Source organism: Bos grunniens, chromosome 26 (genome assembly GCF_055505025.1).
Source record: "Bos grunniens cultivar Pamir isolate PY7600 chromosome 26, Bosgru_T2T1.0, whole genome shotgun sequence".
NCBI lineage: Eukaryota > Metazoa > Chordata > Mammalia > Artiodactyla > Bovidae > Bos > Bos grunniens.
This window is the reverse complement of record NC_141190.1, coordinates 17,896,840-17,917,647: the sequence shown is the minus strand read 5'-3', so window position 1 is coordinate 17,917,647 and position 20,808 is coordinate 17,896,840. Positions and strand designations below refer to the sequence as shown.

Here is a 20,808-nt window from a genome sequence, read left to right as displayed (position 1 = left end):
TTATGGGAACACACCCACTCATTTACATAGTGTCTATGGCTGATTTCACACTACAGTAGCAGAGTTAGGTAGTTGCAACAGAGAAGGTATTAACCTCAAAATGTAAAAATATTTACTATATGGCTTTTTACAGAAAAAGTTTACTGACCCCTGCCTTGGAGAATAAGTCCTTGGAACGCAAAGCGATGCTGGAGATCAATAACACACACACACACAGACAAGTATTTTAGATATTAAAAATCACACCTCTAAATAATTCAAGAACCAAAGAAGAAAGTCCAGATGGAACTTAAAGAATGTATCAAGGTCTAACATTGAAATGTACATGTCAGACTTCCCTGGGGGTCCAGGGGTTGAGACTTCACCCTCCAATGCAGGGGGTGTGGGTTTGATCCCTGGTCAGGGGGTTAAGATACCACATACATCTTGGCCAAAAAAACCAAACATAAAACAGAAGCAATAGTGTAACAAATTGAATGAAAAAAAATTTTTTTTAAGAAATGTACATGTCAAAAGATGGGATGTAGATAAAAAGGAACTCAGCGAAATTTCAGTGTTAAAATGGTAATATTAGAATATAAGAACAATTGAAAATTAACGTGCCAAACATTTAACTTAAGAAGCTGGAAAGGCAAGGCCAATTGATTTTTTATATGTTGCCAAGACAATCCCATGGAGGGAAAACTAATCTTTTCACCAAATGGTGCTAGTACAACCAGATATTGCATACAAAAGAATGAAATTAGGCCCCTACCTCACACTATATACAAAAATTAATTTAAAATGTTTGGAGATCTAAATACAAGAGATTAAACTATAGAACTCTAAAAGAAAATATGGATGTGAATTGTTATGAGGTTGGATTATGCTGCACCTTGGAATATCATGACCTTGATGTCTCGTGGCCCCAGACTACTGCAATAAAGTGAGTTGCACACATTTTTTGGTTTCCTTCTGTGTATGAAAGTTATGTCTATACTATACTGTAGTCCATTAAGTTTGCAGAAGCATTACATTTGAAAAAAATTTTACATAATTTTAAAATACTGCTAAAAAATGCTAACCATTGTCTGACAACTCAGGGTTACCACAAACCTTCCATTTGTAAAAAACACTCAATAAAGTGAAGTACAATTAAACAAGGTATGTTTGTAATTTATTATGTATGACACAAAAAGCAACAAAAGAAAAAAATGAATAAATTGGACTGCATAAAAGTTAAAAACTTCTGTGCTTCAAAGGATACTATCATAAAAATGAGAAGACAACCTACAAAATAGGAAAATATTCGAATTTATCTGATAAGGATATGGTCTCCAGAATATACAAAGAGTAACTATAATGCAACAATAAAAAGAAAACCCAGTTGAGAAATGGACAAAGGATTTGAATAGACATTTCTCCAAAGAAGATATGTTGTTGTTGTTAGTTGGTAAGTCATGTCTGACTTTTTTGACCCCATGGACTGTAGCCTGCCAGGCTCCTCTGTCCATGGGATTTCCCAGGCAAGAATACTAAAGTGGGTTACCGTTTCCTTTTCCAGGGGATCTTCCCAACCTAGGGATCGAACACAAGTCTCCTGCATTAGAAAGTGGATTCTTTACCACTGAGCCACCAGGGAAGACCCCAGAGAGGATATACAAATAACTAACAAGCACACAAAGATATATTCAACATCATTAGTCATTCAGTTCAGTCGCTCAGTCCTGTCCGACTCTTTGCGACCTCATGAATTGCAGCACGCCAGGCCTCCCTGTCCATCACCAACTCCTGGAGTTCACCCAGACTCACGTCCATCGAGTCTGTGATGCCATCCAGCCATCTCGTCCTCTGTCGTCCCCTTCTCCTCCTGCCCCCAATCCCTCCCAGCATCAGAGTCTTTTCCAATGAGTCAACTCTTTGCATGAGGTGGCCAAAGTACTGGAATTTCAGCTTTAGCATCATTCCTTCCAAAGAAATCCCAGGGCTGCTCTCCTTCAGAATGGACTGGTTGGATCTCCTTGCAGTCCAAGGGACTCTCAAGAGTCTTCTCCAACACCACAGTTCAAAAGCATCAATTCTTCGGCGCTCAGCTTTCTTCACAGTCCAACTCTCACATCCATACACGACCACTGGAAAAACCATAGCCTTGACTAGACGAACCTTTGTTGGCAAAGTAATGTCTCTGCTTTTCAATATGCTATCTAGTCATTAGGGAAATGTAAATCAGAACCACAGTGAGATGCCACTGCACAGCCTTAGGATAGCTATAATAAAAAAGATTGATGTTGACAAGGATATGGAGATACTGGGACCCTGATACTTTGCTGGTGGCAACATAGTGCAGCTCCTTTGGAAAATAGTCTGGTGGTTCTCTAAAAGGTTAAACATAGAGTTATTATGCGCATTGGGATGCTTCCACTCTTTGGCATATACCCAAAAGAACTGAAAAATATATCTCCACACCAAAATGTGTACATTAATGTTCAGACCAGCATTATTCATAATAGCCAAAAAAGTGGAAACAACCCAGATATCCACCAACTAAAGGACAGGTAAACAAAATGTGGTGTACCTACACAGCGGATTATTATTTAGCCATAAAATGTAGTGAAGTGCTAACACATGCTACAACACAAATGAGCCTTGAAAACATGCTAAGTGAAAAAGGCTAGACACAAAAAGCCACATATTGCATGATTCCATTTATATGAAATGTCTAGAGTAGGCAAATCCATAGAAACAGAAAGAAGATTACTGATTACCAAGGGCTGGAGGGATTGACTGATAATGGATACAGGGTTTCTTTTGGAGGTGATGAAAATGTGGACTTCTATAGAGGTGGTGGTTGTACAAGTTTGTGAATATACAAAACCAGTAAACTCTACACTTTAAAGTGGTGGCTATTATGATGTGTGAACTGTATCTCAATTTTTTTTTTTAAAGAGAGAAAAGAAGCTAGAAAGGAAACATCAGAATAAAATAAGTGAAAATAGAAGGATGTAAATAAAAGTAATGAAATAATGAAAACAAAAAGAATAAACAAAACCAAGTCTAATTTTTAGGGGAAAAAATATAAAAACGAAAGAGAAAATGCCCCAAAGTGAGCTTAGTGAGTATAAGCAAGTAGATTGAAAACAAAACCTTAAACTCTGAATGATGAATGAAACAAATGTGGATTCAATTATTCAGTTGCCTCAAGGTTAAGCGATTCTACCCACCCATCTATCTCTACTGTTTTTAGGGATCATAACTTGAATTCAGAGCCTTAAATAGAGTCCCCGTTTCTTTCCCATAGTCTTCCCTCAAAGGTCCAGATGTACAGACAGATCCAGAAGAGCTGGGGGATTCTACAGGGCTCTGCATTTTACAGGGGTTTATCTTGCAAATAATTTATTTTCCCAGCATCACAGACTGGTTCACTTTGTCACACTGGCCAAATTATTTCCAGTATTTGCAGCATTGACAATATTTGGTCAAGAGAGGGGACCGATGCAGCTTGTTCTCCCCAATGTCTGTGGCTCTGAGAAGAGAGTACATCCCCAACTTGGCTTTAAAGGGCTGTGAGTTGTCCCAGTCGCTTAATTCTGTGGCCCACAGTCTGCCCTTGAGTCCCATGGGGCTTCTTTCAAGACCTCCTACAAGCCAGACCCACTTCCATCCTAGGCCTGGGATACTTACTACACTTACTCTTAAAAAAATAATAATAATATTTTTTCTTTTTTTTTGGCTGTGCTAGGTCTTCACTGCTGTGTGGGCTTTTCTCGAGCTTTTCTCTAGTTAGGGCAAGTGGGGTCTACTCTTCATTGCAGTGCACGGTCTTCTTATTGCAATGGCTTCTCTCTTGTTGTGGAGCACGCACTCTAGGGCATGGGGGCTTCAGTGGTTGCAGCACGTGGGCTCAGTAGTTTGCAGCTCCCTGGCTCTAGAGCACAGGTTCAACAGGCACATGGGTTTACTTGCTCCAAGGCGCGTGGCATCTTCCTGGATCAAGGATAGAACCAGTCCGTGTCTCCTGCACTGGCAAGTGAATTCTTTACCACTGAGCCCCAGCGAAGCCCTATACTTTCTCTTGCTCCACTAAGGTTTAAAACCCTGAACAGATCCAATATCCCCTTTAGAATACATGTTCTGAATTTCTCCTTTTGTGGATTCATGGGTGATATAATCTTCACTATATGCCCAGGAGGAATTAAAAGCAAAGTAAATGGCAGCCCAACTCTCTTGCAGATGGAAAGGAGAACGCCCTGCTTCCACAGAGCCCTGGGACCTTGCATGCTGGAGCTGAGACCTTCTCTCCCCGGGTCCGAAGAGCCACAACCTCAAGGACAGAGAGGATATGGCCGGGAGGGGTCATCCCGTACGTCATTGGCGGGAACTTCACTGGTCAGTAGCTCCAGATGAGGCTTGCTTGGGGCTGGGGGCTTTGTCTTCCCTGGTGGGCAAAGTCCTCCCTGCAAGGACTCAGGTGGGATGGAACAGATGCTGGGGTCATAGCAGTCGCCGTGCTTCAGGCTTCCTTATGACCAGTGGGTCTCATGCACTCAGCCTGGAGAAACTGCAGTCTCATTTGGGGCTATGTCCTCAGAGGTGGTCACCTGGTCCCTAAGGCATTATCCCAGAGCCTCCAGTAAGATGCCACTCTGCCCCTCAAGGAGTCCCTGGTTCTAATAAGAGAGAGAAAGAGATGTGTGTTCTTAAAGAACTAAAATGTAGGAATTGTCATCAGCTACTAACTTTTGTTCCTTGGTATCTTTTTTGTTTTTGTTTTCTTTTTTTTGACCTTGCCATGCGGCTCATGGGGTCTTAGTTCCCTGACCAGGGATCAAATCCATATCCAGTGCCGTGAACGCTCAGAGTCTTAACCATTGGACTGTCAGGGAAGTCCCTGTTTCTTGGCATCTTAACCGTGTTCTTTCAGATCTAGTGTGCTTATCTTGCCAAAGATTTATATAACTTTCATCAAAAATTAACTAATTTTATAGAGAAAACTTTCTTTACAAAGAGATTTTTTACTATAATTAGTAGGATTGCTGTTTTGGTGAATCACTGTTCTATAAACAATTTTAACTTAAAGTGTCAAGATGGCTCCCCCAAAATGGACAGCTAAGTTACTCTTTATTCTGTATATATGTTTTAGGGGGCAATGAAATGACACTACACCCACATCTTCTAGATCATCATGGGACCCTTCCAGTGGTTTGTTGGTTTTCTGCAACAAAGTCATTCCAGAATTCAGATCCCATCCGCAAACTTCCTGTGTACTTCCCAAACGACTCTTTTTTTCTAGATCTTTCTCATTCCTTCTACCAAAATCAAAATACATTTGTCTTATTTATTTCAGACTGATAGATTTTGAAAAGAATACTTATTGAGTGGATGAAACTATCAGCCTAGAGTTTGCAACTACTTTATTCTTGCTCCCAATTTACTTGTTGCTTTATTTTCAATGTCTAATCAAGGAAATATGAAAAGTTCGGAGGAAGTATGAAATTCATCTGTTCTCAAAGGCCTTGTAGAACATTAGACTCAAGGATCCCCCAGCAAACACTGAATCCTGATGCAAAAACATCATGAGTGTACCTACAAATAGGATTTTTAGAGCATGTGGGAATATACTCTCCTATAGGTAGAAAGTAAAACTAAAGGGTGGAATGCAGTGCTGGCGATTTACTTGAAAGGCCAGAAATTTCTAAATTGAATAACCTAAGTAACATTTTTTTAAAGTTTAGGAAAGTACTTTCAATGCAAAGGAAAAGTTGGGAGGCTGGGGACATTTGAAAATCTATTTTTACCCTCTGTTCCAATTAAAAAACTCCTACTCTCTAAGTTTTGGTTATTTGGGAAAGTTATATTGTATTCTTAGCCAGGGAAATCCTTAGTCCTGGTTCACTTTAATTCTGGGTCACTGAAACAAGCTTTTTTTTTTTTTTGATCATTGGAACAACTTTTGTTAATGAACCAGCATGCTCTAGAACATCTAAGGAAGCTATGGACCCACGAGTGAGTTGATGAGCACCTGTCCTGTCGTTTCAGGAAGCCAGAGGGCCATTTTTAAGCAGGCCATGAGACACTGGGAGAAGCACACCTGCGTGACCTTTATAGAGAGGACAGATGAAGAAAGCTTCATTGTGTTCAGTTACAGAACGTGTGGGTAAGTCAAAGTGAGTTCACCTCAATGGAGATTGAGGCAGACAAGTCAGATGGCCCAGGAGCCTTGAATTTTTTCTCTAAAACAATATGTGTTCTAATATGCTATAATATATAGGAGTCCAGAATTTGTCAGAAACTCTTCTTGCCCTCAACGAACTCACAGTCCAGGGACAAAGTAGGTAGGTCAAGAGGAAGACTCCAGAATGACAAGGTGTCTGTATTTCCTGTCATGGGAGCAAGCTGAAGGAATTGGGAATGTTTCATACAGAGAAGTGATTCTGAACCAACTTGGGGCCGGTGATCCCACTGAGAATCTGATGGAGCTATGTGCTCCCTCTGGATGGATGTACATTTATGCAAAATTCTGTATATAATTTTGTGAGCTCCATGGGCTTACAGACTTCCTGCAGAAAACATAATAAATAATAAGATGATTGGATTATAACTAAACTTATCTGTTATGCCAATAAATATAACTGTGGTGTATTTTCCTGAAAGGAAAACGTTCTCATATTAGTTCAAAATCTTAAACCCAACTACATGCTATATATGTGAGAGGACTACTGAAGAAAATGATCCAGAAATGTTTAAAAGTAAAAGGTAAGAAGGCATACAGGCAAATACTAACAAAAATAAAGCTGAGATCACAATTCTAGTTGTAGACAACACTTTTTTGTTTTTTCTTCAATTAATTTTTAAAGTAAGAAAGTGCAAAAAAAAAAAAGTGAGACACTTTATAATGAGAAAGAGTACAAGCTACGGTGAGAATATAACAGTCATAAATCTTTATGCACAAAATAGCATAGCATTAAGAGTCATAAAACAAGCCCCGAGGGTTTCAAGGGGAAATCAACAGAAATACCAACGGCAGAAGATTTTATTTCATTGCTGTCAACCCAAGTAGATCAATGTCAAGTTAACCAAAAAATAAGTAGAGATTTGTAGAGGACTGGAAAAAATGTAATTAATAGAGTTGAACCTGTGGGTCCACCAGATTCTATAACCTGTAACACATTTTAAAAATGCCTCTTAGACATTTATAGACATGGTTCATTTACTAAGTATTAAGAACACCTCATTGTATTCTAAAAGTCCAAAATAAAATATTCTCTGATTGTAAACCAATGAAACTGGACATAATAACAACAACAAAAATAGAATAAATACTCCTGCATTACCTGTTAAGACCTCTCTCCCCTCCCTTTTTTTACAACTCTTAGATTTTAAAGAAATCAGGATTAAAATTATAAGACATCTAGATAGCAAAAGCCCCACAGTTCAAAATTGAAGAGAGCTACAAATCTGAGAATTACGAATGACAGTGAAATATTCAATTTGAAGAAGTTAGCAAAACAAATGAATACATAAAACCCTCCACCACAACAAAGTAAACTTCAAGAGAGCAAGAAAATGGACAAGGTAATACATTATAGAACTGATAAATTGGAGAGTGACTTCTTTGAATAAACAAACGATAAATTATAGATAAACTAATTACTTGTTAGTCTAAGAGAAAAAGGTGGCAGTGCCGAAACATACAAAATCAGGCATGCAAAAGGGAGACATAACCACAGAGTCAGCAGCATCATAAAAAAGAGCTGTATAAACTCTTCGGGAAAGAAGTGTTGAAACCTGGATGATGTGATTGACTTCAAGGTAGATATAAAGGACTGGCACAGACCAGTAACTTTGAAAGAAACTGGAAAATTGATGGAAAAACTTTCTCCTCCATACCACCAACCTAGAGTTTCACAGATGAATTCTTTCAAAACTTCAAGAAACAGATTATTCTGGTACTATTTAAGTTTTTTAGAGCATAGAAAAACACATTCTTTCAATTTACTTTTAATAAACTATCACGGTGTTGCTACCTCAAAATGAAAAAGATGGCACTAAAAAAGAGAAAATTATAAACTCATCTAACTTATGAATAGCCATGCAAAACCCTAACTAAAATGTTGGCACATAGAACACAGCAGTAAAAGAATAGAAGAGTGGCCTGCCAAAAAGGTTTATCTAAGGAATACAGGAGTAGTTCAACATTAAGAAATCTATCTGCATGATTCAACATATTGATAGCTCAGAGGAGAGAAGCCATATTCGTGTCTCAATAGATGCTAAAAAGACATCTGCACATTTCAATACCTTCATGATAGATCCTTGACTTAACACACACACATATACACATTAACATAACACACACAAATCAAATATATATATATATCCTCAAAGCCCACATCATGTTTATCAATAATAATTCTAGAAGCATTTCTATTAGAATCAGTAACAAAAGATATTTATGATCACCACAGTTATTTCATTTTTTTTTTTTCTGGAAATACTAGCTAATGTAATTTGACACAAGAAAGACAAACACAATGAATATTGGCAAGAACAAGTATTGTTTGAAGTTAATGTGACACGTGGTGAAAAAACCCAGAAAATCAATAGGAAAACTGTCAGAAACAAAAGGAGACTCTATTAAGGTAACTGACTACAAAATTAATCAACAGGAAATAACTTTTGCCTTAATGAAATAATTTGATAAAGTAATACTTTCATAATGGGGGACATCACAACTTTAGTAGAAACATAGTAGATAATATATCTAAGAATAAACCATAACAAAAATGCAAAAATATGCCAGCCATATAGGAAGAAAACAACAAAATTCTAAGGAAACTTTTAAAAAAGAAGTAAAAATGGAAATACATACTGTTTCCTCGTATGGAAATGCCCAACATAGTAAAGATGTCAGGACTTCCTAAAATAACCTATAAATTCATGCCATTCTGATTTAAACAGCAACTTCATATATGTATTTGTGGGTGTGTATGTACATATATTTTAAGAGCTTGAACAAATGATATTAGAGTTTTTCATGTAGAAATAACAGAACAAACAGCAGTGATAGAGACAGAGGTAGGGGAGGAGAAGAGGTCTGATATTCTGTCCCAACATATGTGATATCAAAATGCAAATGAAGGGCTTCCCTGGTGGCTCAGTGGTAAAGAATCTGTCTGCCAATGCAGGAGACATGGGTTCGATCCCTGACAAGACCCCACATGCCACAGAGCAGCTAAGCCAGTGTACAACTGAGCTGTGCTCTAGAGCCTGGGAACCACAAGAGAAGCTACCACAACGAGAAGCCCACATACCACAGTTAGAAAGAAGCCCGTGCAGCAACGTAGACCCAACAGAGCCAAAGATAGATAAATACAATTATTTTAAAAATGCAAATGAAGATAATAATGAAAACCATTTGGAACTCAAGAAAAAAATAGATATATGGAACGAAAGAGCTTAAAATGAATATGTTTATACACTAATTTAGGTAGCATTTTAAATGAGAGAAAGATGGATTAGTCAGGGATATGTGAATATTGGAATAATTCAGTAGCTCATTTTAAAGAAAATAAAGCTGGGATACTACCACACTTCACATACCAAAAATGATTTTGGCCAGATCAAAGATGTAGGCATTTTAAACATTTTACTTATGTATTTGTTTTTGGCTTTGCTGGGTCTCCATTGCTGTGCAGCCTTTTCTTGGTTGCAGCAAGCAGGGGCTGCTCTCTAGTTGCGGTGCACAGGCTCCTCGTTGCAGTGGCTCCTCTGGTTGCCGAGCACTGGCTCTAGGCACATAGGCTCAGTAGCCACAGCTCTCACTCTCTACAGCACAAGCTCAATAGTTGTGGCGCACAGGCTTAGTTGCTCCACGGCATGTGGGATCTTCCCAGACCAGGGACTGAATCCATGGCTCCTGATTCTTTACTACTGAGCCACCAGGGAAGTCCAAAGATGTAAGGATTTTTAAAAGAAAAAAAAAAAAAGAAAAAGAAATGTGAAATGTACTAGAAAGAAGCAAGATTGCATATTAATTATAATCTTGCAGTGTAGATGGCCTTTCTAAATAACACATAAGAAAATAAAGACATCGCATTAAAATTTTAAAACTTTATATGGCTAAAACAGAAATAACAAAGGGAGGAAAACATTTGTAATGCATTTAATAGTCAAAGATTTAACCCCCTAATTTTCAAAAGGTTCTTCAGTTCAGTTCAGTTCAGTTCAGTCGCTCAGTCATGTCCGACTCTTTGCGACCCCATGAATCACAGCACGCCAGGCCTCCCTGTCCATCACCAACTCCCGGAGTTCATTCAAACTCACATCCATCGAGTTGGTGATGCCATCCAGCCATCTCATCCTCTGTCGTCCCCTTTTCCTCCTGCCCCCAATCCCTACCAACATCAGAGTCTTTTCCAATGAGTCAACTCTTCGCATGAGGTGGCCAAAGTACTGGAGTTTCAGCTTTAGCATCATTCCTTCCAAAGAAATCCCAGGGCTGATCTCCTTCAGAATGGACTGGTTCTTACCAAATCAGTAATAAAAAGATGGACAACCCTCCCCGCTCCCCAACTGGGGGGACATGTGATCTCATAGTTGAAAAGAAAAAATATAAATATCACATAAAACATGGAAAACTATCCAACTTCAGTGAAATACCACTTTTCATCTATCAAATTGGCAAAAGTAGTTTGGCAAAACCAGGGCTGGCCCGGTTGTGGGGAAATAGGGCTATTTAACATACTATTAATGGACATATAAAAAGACACAACATTTTGGGATTGCAATTTGATAGTATCTATCAAAATATCAAATGTACATATCCTTTTATCCATTTATTCCATTGCTTGGAATTTACCCTACCAAAAGCAAGTAAGACCTCAATGGTTTCTTTGTTTTGTATTTTGTTGTTTGTCTCCCTCTTTCCTGAGGCTTCGGTTCAATAGAAAAAACTGAAGTCAGTCTAAATGTGTGTTAGTAAGAGACTGATTAAATAAATTTTAATACTATGTCGCTTTGAAAAAAATTAGGTTAACATTTACTGTTATGAAAATATCTATGAATTAAGGAGGAAAACAGGCAAGATGAAGGACAATGTACATGATGTATTTTGTAATTAAAATTATATGTGTATATACAGATGTATTACATTTTTTGGACTAGAATTCAAGAAGCTGTCAACAATAGTTATCTTTGGAACCTTAATACTGTACTTAAATCTTTTGTGACATGGGCATGTATTTTTAAAACATTTTATAGAAGTTATCTGAGTGGTGGGATTATGGGCCATTTTAATTTACTTTTTACAGCTTTCTATATTAGGAACAATGAATATATATTTTAAAAAATAATTGTGCCCAGAAGGGAAGTCATCTCTAAGGCTCCTCTGATAATAGCAAAAAGACTCATGCTTTACAGAAACTCAGGGGCTCCTTCCTTTGTCTCTTCCTTGTCATCAGAGACTTAGGGGTAAAAGGGTGGGGGAAGGTATGTACTTTTTTCCTGGAGGAGAGGCTGTATCTTTCTAAGGATTCTCCAGGCCACCAAAAAGGTCAAGAGCCATTTTTGGAGGGAATTCCTGCCTTGGGAGGGAAGTTGGACAATGAGATTGTTTTCAAGCTTCATTCCCTGATCTGCTGACCTGGGTATTTCTGCAATTGTCCAGCTGTTGTTCCTATGTTGGGCGCCGAGGTGGAGGCCCACAGGCCATATCCATTGGAAAAAACTGTGACAAGTTTGGCATTGTGGCCCACGAGCTGGGCCATGTGGTTGGGTTCTGGCATGAACACACCCGGCCAGACAGAGACCAGCATGTAACCATCATCAGAGAAAACATCCAGCCAGGTAAGGAGTCTGTATGGAGCCTAGAAGCCAGCGGTCAGGCAGGTAGCATCATGGGGTCAGGAGGGAGGAAACAGAGGGGTTGCTGGGGGGCAGACCGACACTCATTTGTAAGCATGGAGGCCTTTGTCACCAGCACTTTGTCCTTCATCCATGTGTGGTCCTTCTTGGGAGGTCATCTGCTAGAGCTTTCAGATTAGAGCAGAAGCAAAATGATTCCATGTTGTAAAGGACAGTGAACTCCAACTCCATTTCCTAACAGGAACAGAATCGACCAGAACACTGTTGCAGCATCAAAGCTACTCATCCAAAAAAAGAATTCTCCCAGTTGCTTTTCGAAGACTCATTTTTGCTGATGTAGGCAACACATATTTTTGAAACTGAAATATAATTAGGACACAAGTACATGAAAAACCGTATTTCTGCCTATCCCAAGGCAGATAAAGTGTCTAGATTTCTTAAAAATACCTCCCCGTGTTAAGCAGTTTTATACAGAAATTCATAATGAACATGAAAGTCACTGATTGAATAATATATTTGCCTTAAAAATGCTTTCAAGAGTCTGAATAGTGAATTTGAGATTGAACCTAAATATTGGATTTCTTTTCTTTGTTCCTTCAATAACAAGACTAGAGATTTAAAGGCAATTTTTTCCCATAACTAACCTATTAACTTACTTTAATTTTGAGAGGCATTTTGGGAGGGGTGTTGGGTGGTGGGGTTGGGACCACATAGAGCTGTTCTAAGTTTCAAATTTCTAATCTGTCAAAAACAACAAGAAGAACCACCACCAAGCCTGTCATTTGACTGACTGACAGAGCTCTCGGAAGTCGCTATGGGCCCTCCTTCTCCCCTCCTCTGCCTCCTTTCAGGTGCCTGCCTTGGTTTTCAAAGACGTTAACAGAGTGTTGTGTCACAGGTCAGGAGTATAATTTCTTAAAAATGGAAGCTGGGGAAGTGAGCTCTCTGGGAGAGATGTACGACTTTGACAGCATCATGCACTACGCCCGGAACACCTTCTCAAGGTCGGAATCTATGGTTACGCCTCATCTGTGTTGTACTGTGCCTGCCGCAGGCGGGGGTCGGATTCCAGGAGGTCTGCGGAGAGCAGGTCTCTGCATGTTCCTAGCACAGTTGGCATGTCTGTCCTTGAAATACGGTGGCCTCTGGGCTGCAGTGAAATATAATCTAATCAGGTTCCTGCTAATAAGATTGAATCCCATAGTGAAGCTGGCGTTTCATCATGCCCTCATGTCACAGCAGCAAACTGGAAAAGGGAAATTATTGAGGGGTTGGCTGGAATCATAACTTAGAGGCTCTGTATAAAATTTCCTCTTCTAAAGTACATCCAACCAGGTCTCCTAGAAGAGGTGTGGTTTATTGGAAGCTAGACCGTGTCAGAGTTGGGAGGGTGGTAAATCAGGGGTTCATTTTAGGAGAAAGTGGGGCTCTAGCCAGTTGGGGGGCTCACAGGTAGCAGAGGTTGGAATAAGAACAAAAATCCAGGTCTCCTGCCTGCTGGCCACACTTGATGGTAGCTGGTGTCCTCAAGCCTGGGCAGGCCAGTTATTTATGGCTGGCCTCAGCAAGATCGGTTTTGATGAGCTCAGGCTGTGCTGGGCCCAGTATTAAGTATTTTGCATATTACCCTTGCTTCTGTATTACCGTATTACTTTACCCTTATCATGTAAGTATTTTGTATAGAGAAGTGTTTCACTGCTCATCCCAGTTTTGTAGATCTTTCCACTCGAGTTATTTTTCTGTCTTGGCATTTTTTTCCCCCTAGTTTCAGCCTAAAATCAGCTTTTTATTTATTTATTGAATCATTAAATAAGATTTAAGGTGATTCCCAATATAGACAAGAAAAAAAAATTACGTGAGGAGACTTGGAGATGTGAAGAGGGAAAAAATAAGGGTAGACAGCTAAGTTGAAGCTTGGAATCTATTTGGTATTCAGAATATATGCCACAAAGTCATGTACCCTTTGTTAGGGTTGGCAGCAAATCCTGCCCCATGCTTCCTAGCAGGTCATAGCAAAGAGGGAAACAGTTCATTTCATGAGTCTCTATGTCCATCAAGATCAAAGGAAACCATTGGTTCAAGAGACACACAGATCTTGGGAGTGGAAAGGACACTGTTTACCCAGGCTGCTTGGCCCTGGGTACAGCTTCTGAAACTATCCTGTCGATAAGGTAATACTACCATGGGTGACGTCCTCTACATCTCAGCATCCCAAGTTCCAAGGGGCACTGGTCCTCTGGCCACACAACTGAGTTAGTTATGATCGGCATCCTGCACTCAGGCAGGAGCTCTCCAGTGCTTTAATGGGTGGAGTTTGTCAGCATCTTGGAACACCTGGGATGGGAGTGACCTACCCAGTTCTCTTTACTCTTCTTCTGGCTCTTTATCAGAAGATACAAAAGGCAATATGATGTAATGAAGAGACCACTGACCTGAGAGTCGAAGGCTGAATTCTAGCCCTCGTTCACCCATGCACCTTGCTGTTGAAGGAGGTATAGATAGTAATTAGGGGCAGCTTTGTGTGGGATCAGATCTCTACCTTCCTGGGCCTCAGTTCCCTCATGAGAGAGTTGGAGCAGATGTTTTCTGAGCCCTTCCAGCTCTAACATTTCATGTTGTAATTTATTAACCAGAATGGGTGAAGGATTGACACATTGATCTCACACATTGCCATATGGGAATCTGAGGCTTCCTCTTCCACACTGGGAAATGGAGACTTTGAAGGACCTAACCTGGGGGTCTGAGAGGCAGGATGAGTGCCCCCTCTGCAGATGTTGGAGGTGGGATGCTTGGATGTGGGGATGGGACCAACTCACAGGGTTGGGAAGTGGTGCAGGGAATAGCCAACTTGCACCTCATTAGCTCTGGGGGTTGCTAAGTGGAGTCAAAGTATTGATTTTTTCAGGGAATCAAGGTCAAGTTGGTCCAAGTGAGAAGCTTGTACCTTGTTGTTGTTGTTGAGTTGCTCAGTCATGTCCTACTCTTTGCGGCCCCATGGACTGAAGCATGCTAGGCTTCCCTGTCCTTCACCATCTCCTGGAGCTTGCTCAAACTCATGTCCATTGAGTTAGTGATCCCATCCATCCATCTTGTCCTCTGTCATGCCTTTCTCCTCCTGCCTTCAATCTTCCCCAGCATCAGGGTCTTTTCCAATGAGTCAGCTCTTGGCATCAGGTGGCCAAAGTATTGAAGCTTCAGCATCAGTCCTTCCCATGAATCTTCAGGGTTGATTTCCTTTAAGATTGACTGGTTTGTTCTTCTTGCAGTCCAAGGGACTCGCAAGAGTCTTCTCCAACACCACAGTTCAAAAGCATTAGTTCTTTGGCATTCAGCTTTCTTTATGGTTCAACTCTCACATCCATACATGACTACTGGAAAAATGATTGCTTTGACTAGATGGACCTTTGTTGGCAAAGTAATGTCTCTACCTTTTATTTATTTTATTTTATTTTTTGTCTCTACCTTTTAATACACTGTCTAGGTTGGTCATAGCTTTTCTTCCAAGAAGCAAGCGTCTTTTAATTTCATGGCTGTGGTCACCATCTGCAGTGATTTTGGAGCCCCCCAAAAATAAAATATCTCACTGTTTCCATTGTTTCCCCATCTATTGCCATGAAATGATGGAACTGGATGCCATGATCTTCAGTTTTTGAATGTTGAGTTTTAAACCAGCTTTTTCACTCTCCTCTTTCACTTTCATCAAGAGGTTCTTTAGTTCTTCTTCACTTTCTGCCATAAGGGTGGTGTCATCTGCATGTCTGAGGTTATTGATATTTATTCTGGCAATCTTGATTCCAGCTTGTGCTTCATCCAGCTCAGCATTTCACATGATGTACTCTGCATATAAGTTAAACAAGCAGGGTGACAATATACAGCCTTGATTTTCTCCTTTCCCAATTTGGAACCAATCCATTGTTCCATGTCCTTGTACCTTGGGTCTTGTTTTTATAGATGCCAAAACTCTTCATATTGCTTTATAACTTATCTATTAATTATTCATATAAATTTATTATTATTTATCTGTTGGGACTTCCCTGGTGGTCCACTGGTTAAGACTTCACCTTCCGATACAGAAGGTGCAGATTTGATCCTTGGTTGGGAAACAAGGATCCCACATGCCTCATGGCTAGAAAACCAAAGCATAAAACAGAAACAGCATCAAAACAAATTCAATAAAGACTTTCAAAATAATCCACATCAAAAAAATATTTATCTGTTGTATTCCTCTCTCCCTCACTGAACTGAGGTCTTTATGGATAGAGACCACCTCGTTCTCTTCTACTCCCCAGCACTCAAGACAGTGCCTGACACAGAGTTCAATAAATATTTGTCAAATGAACAAATTAATGAATGAGTCCAAGGAGACAGGAAATCTGTAGTGCTGGGGACTAGGTGAGGGAATAAATGTCCATCATCTCACTACAATTCTTCCCATATACAGATACCACGGTCACTTCATTAAGAAGAATCTACACATTTCTATTATGTAGGAAATTTCAGATAGATTACTACTAATGGGTTATAGAAGCTTAATTGCCTTCCCCATGCCTGCAATGTACCAGTTACTATGCAAAGTTCTGTAACTAGAGCCCATGGCAAGAATGCAGACAAATCTTCTCTTCTGGCACCAACATTTCTTTTCTTGTCTTTTCAGAAAAAAAAATTCTGTCTTTTTTTTCTTATTTCTAACCCAGCAGGGAAGCCCACCCCTCCTGTTGCCATGATGTTACCTCTTGTCACTGTACCTTGCATACATGCTAAGTCCCTTCAGTTGTGTCCAACTTTTTGCAAACCTATGGACCATAGCCTGCCAGGCTTCTCTGTCCATGGCTTCAGGCAAGAATATTGGAGTGAGTTGCCATGCCCTCCTCCGGGACTCTTCCCGACCCAGGGACTGAACCCAAGTCTCTTCCTTCTTCTGCACTGGCAGACAGGTTCTTTACCACTAGTGCCACCTGGGAAACCCTGTCACAGCACCATCTACCCCCAAACTTGGCAGTTTATAACAGCTTATTTTTTTTTATGACACTGTGTGGGTCATCCTGATTCATTCCTTGCTGGGCTTGCCTGGGATTGCTGCCACAGCAATAACCATTAAAACTCCCAAGACCCAGGCTTTAGAATGTGCATGACATTACCTCTGTCACATTTTATTGACCAGAGCAAGGCACAAGTCTAGCCCGGATTCAAGTGATGATGAAAGACATCCTACTCCTAATGGGAGTACTTGCAACTTCACACTGCCAAGAGATATGGCTGTTAGGAGGCACAATTTGTTATTTTAACAATCCACTGTAGTTACCTTCACACCCTGCCCCAGAACTGAGAATGGTCCCAGCAAATCTATTTTGTTGCTGTGTCGTCTATGCTAATTTTCTTTATGGATTTTCAGAAAACTACTTTGTTCAATGGGGATATTTATCAATGGAGTCTTTAACTGGGGGTCTTTCCTGGTCTACTTTTTGTTAAATTCCCCACCCCCTGCTTCTTAACCCTCTGTCATTACTCTTGATCAGGTGTCCCCTGGATCTAGCCTGCCCATCATCTTTGATTCTGCCAAAGAGCAGAAAATGCCTACAGAACATTCGCTCATCTCTGGGGCAAATGCTATTCTTGCTGTTGGGAAACTCAGTCTTCGTGTGTCTTTACAACTGAGCTGTCTGCTTCCAACTTCATTCCCTCTAGTTTATTGCAGTTCTTGCCTCCTCCCCTTGGTTGGACCGAGGCTGTGGGGAGTGATATCTTTGGAGGTTTTCGTGGGCAAGAGTCCAGGAGATGAGGAGACAGTTCTCTGGTACAGGAGCGTCTTTGTTTGGAGAACTCTGAGCTGACAGTTTTATACCCTAAGGGCATCTGCCAAAGCTGTTCTTAGTTTAGCAGAGTGTCAATGCTAAGGGTTGTCCTACATAAAAGGGGGGATGTGACTGCAGCAGTTTACACAGGGACGTCTCTTGTGGTAAACATCTTCCGGAGCCCACCGCAGTGCTGCCCGCCCCAGGATGTGCTTGGGGGGAGGTGGGAAGGGGCCCTCAGCCTGCAGAGCCATCTGACTGTGAGCCGTGGTTGTTCCTGCTGCTTTGGTTTTTGAAGTCTCCACACTTCCTAACTTTATCGGGCATCTAACGCACCTTAAGATCTGTTTCTTGGGTGGTGGGAAACACTGGCTGGAGAGAGGACGATGTCAGGAGGGGTGTCCAGGCCTGCCTGCGTTCGGGTCCAGGGTTGGCTCCCCATCACTAGCTTTATACTCGGGTGAGTCTCTGAGGCTCTGCAGGTTGGTATTCTCACCTGTAGAGAGGACCCCGCATAACAACAGCACCTGCTTCTTCGGGTGTTACGATGATTAAATGAGATGGTGCGTTTAAAGGGTTCAGCCAGGTCCTGGCACGTAGGCAGTTCCCATGAATGGACAGCGTGTGTGAGCGCACACTGCCCTCACAGCAGGCTGCTGGCCGAGTCGCCTGCACCGTGTGAGTTTCCACAGTGTCAGTTAGTCTGAGTTGCCAAGAGATTATACAGAGCCCTGCATTTTGTGCAGCAAAATGTCTTTCTCCAGGGGAATCAAGACAACAACTACAAGTGAAAACGTTTTATATTGGAGCAGAAGCACCCACTTTTAGATTCATAGGTGATTGGATTTAGAATTTTATGTAGTCAGCCTTTGTGGTTTCACTGTTGGTGAAACCGGCGAGGTCAGTGAGGGAGACCAGGGATTCCACAAAAGTGTCTCTAAAGGACCCAGAGACGAAGCAATAGTGAGAGACAGGCCAGGTGGTGAAATGTTGGGGCAAGCGCTCGTGAAACAGACATCGGCAGACAATCTGATTCCCAGTGAAAAGAAAGGGAGCTTGAAATCTGATTTAGAAAAAAAAGGAAGTATACACAAAAACAAAAAGGAAGAAACAGGGGCTAATAAATATTTTCGAAGGTAATGCTGACCTTAGGGAAAAGGAAACATTTGAAAGTGAGAGAGAAGAGAAAGGAGAGAGCAGCTAATAACTAGGTAACAAGCATTTTTTGCATTCCCTTTTGAGTCTAAATAGCTGTTTTGCAAAACCTTTTGATGCCAGTGTCCTGTCTTGGCTGTGGGATTTAATTCAAGAAGCCTTTGTTGAGGTCTGCTCTGCTATATTTCCCCTGAGGGCAGAGATGAAGGACCTGGTCTCTCTGCTGGAGGAACTTACTGTTTAGCACAGAAGATAATTATCATCAATCCCAAAAGATAATACAGTTTGATAAGAAGAATCATATCAAATTAGACAAGAAAGGCCCAGAGGAGGGAACGACTCACTCAGGATGGGAGGGACAGAACTTCTAAAAGGGATAGCCATCTGACAGAGTTTTGAAGATATGAACAAGAGTTTGGTAGTGGTCAAGAAGATGGGTGGTGGGCAGCCTTGGCAGAGGACAGCTTGCTTAAGGGCATGTTTGGGGCAAGAAGGAGGATGAAGTTGTTTATGGTAAAGGTGGAAGAGTCAGGAGAGGAAGGCTGAAGCCAGTGAGCCCTGGGTCTGGAGCTTCAGGTGATGGTTGGAAGTGGGTGAAGGCCTCCAAGCGGAGCGGGCACACGCATGCCCTTATATTCAGGATGATCACATTGCTGCACTGGGTGGGGAGAGAAGAGTGGCTGAGCCTACAGTGGGGTGACTACTGGAAAAAGTTGAGGAAGGGAATGCTGATAGCTAAGGCAGTAGTCTGGAATGAGGAGGACGGCATAGATTCAAGGGATGGATAAAGGGTGCTACAGACAGGCCCTGGTTCCTGGTTTCAACAAGGGAGTGAAAAGGAGAAGACAAAGCCAAGGGCACCTTCAAATTCAGTCTCAGGTTCATGGAAAGAGCAGAAAAATGGAGTGCATTAGGTTTTGAATGAATTGGATTTAAGAACTCCATAGGACAGTGCAGTGGAGGGGTCACTAGACATGTCTCTTAGCAGATGGTTCTAGAGCTGGAATCAGAGAATTAGCTGTCAGCCTATAGGTGTTCCCTGGTGGCTTAGACAGTAAAGAATCTGCCTGTGTTGTGAGAGACCTGGGTTTGATCCCTGGGTCGGGAAGATCCCCTGGAAAAAAGAAATGGCAACCCACTCCAGTATTCTTGCCTGGAAAATTCCATGGACAGAGACTGGTGGACTACAATCCATGGAGTTGCAAAAAGTCAGACATGACTGAGCGACTAACACTATAGGTGTTGGTTAAAACCCAGAGAGCAGGTGGAGCGGAGCAGTAGAGAGGAGAGAAGAAGGAGAGGGCAGAATTCTAGAAATAGCATTTCCAGGAGGCAGGAGAAATAGATCCTAACTTGAGAGAGCTGTGTCTGGGGAACCAGGGAGAGGAGAGTCCGAGAGGGGAGGGCCCGGCAAAGGTGACCATGCCGCAGAGAGAGCCGCTGAGCATTGACAAGGGTTCACCCAACTTGTTTGGTCACTGGCTGGTGACTGGTGACCATTGCTGGGGTAGTCAGACCACAATTGGATTGAGGACTAAAGGAGCAGTAGGCAGCCGGACTTAGTATGGTGATGATTCTTTCCAGATTTTTGGTTAAGAAGGGATGGAAAGGAACAGGGTGGTAACTGGAGAAGGCCCTGCCCTTCAGGAGAGGTCCCTGATCAGGGTCTGGAAGCAGAGTGGGAGGGTCAGGCAAGGGGTTAACCACTCCCATGACTGGGAGATGTGGAGAGAGCCAGTGTCAGCCAGGCAGCCTAGTGGGCTTTTGTCTGCTTTGCTTCTCTTGATTTCATTCCCACTGGAGCAGAGCGAGATGGTTAAGTTCAAAGAGGCTGCCACGACCATCTAAACCAACCTCTCACCATCCAGAAGGGCGAACTGAGGCTCAGAGAGGGAAGGGACTAGTCTGAGCTCACCAGGTGGCAGTCAGGCCTTAGACAGAGGTCTCTAGGCCAGAGCTCTCTTGACTACCTCCTGTCCTCTGTATTCAGCCCATTTTCCATCTGATTATCCCTCCTGCC

General features: G+C 41.5%; 1 protein-coding gene across 3 annotated transcripts in view; it reads left to right on the top strand.

Annotated features, from left to right (window-relative positions):
- The window catches only part of TLL2 (tolloid like 2), a 144,123-nt gene that overhangs the window by 78,564 nt on the left and 44,751 nt on the right, over window positions 1–20,808 (top strand). For all 3 annotated transcript variants that reach the window (XR_015155867.1, XR_015155868.1, XM_086379324.1), the window contains exons 4-7: window positions 4,210–4,365; window positions 6,016–6,133; window positions 11,645–11,823; window positions 12,740–12,845. Coding sequence is in view for 1 of the 3 variants with exons in the window: in XM_086379324.1 (XP_086235450.1) it covers window positions 4,210–4,365; window positions 6,016–6,133; window positions 11,645–11,823; window positions 12,740–12,845 (559 nt within the window). In the remaining 2 variants the exon portion in view is untranslated. The remainder of the gene's footprint in view (window positions 1–4,209; window positions 4,366–6,015; window positions 6,134–11,644; window positions 11,824–12,739; window positions 12,846–20,808) is intronic.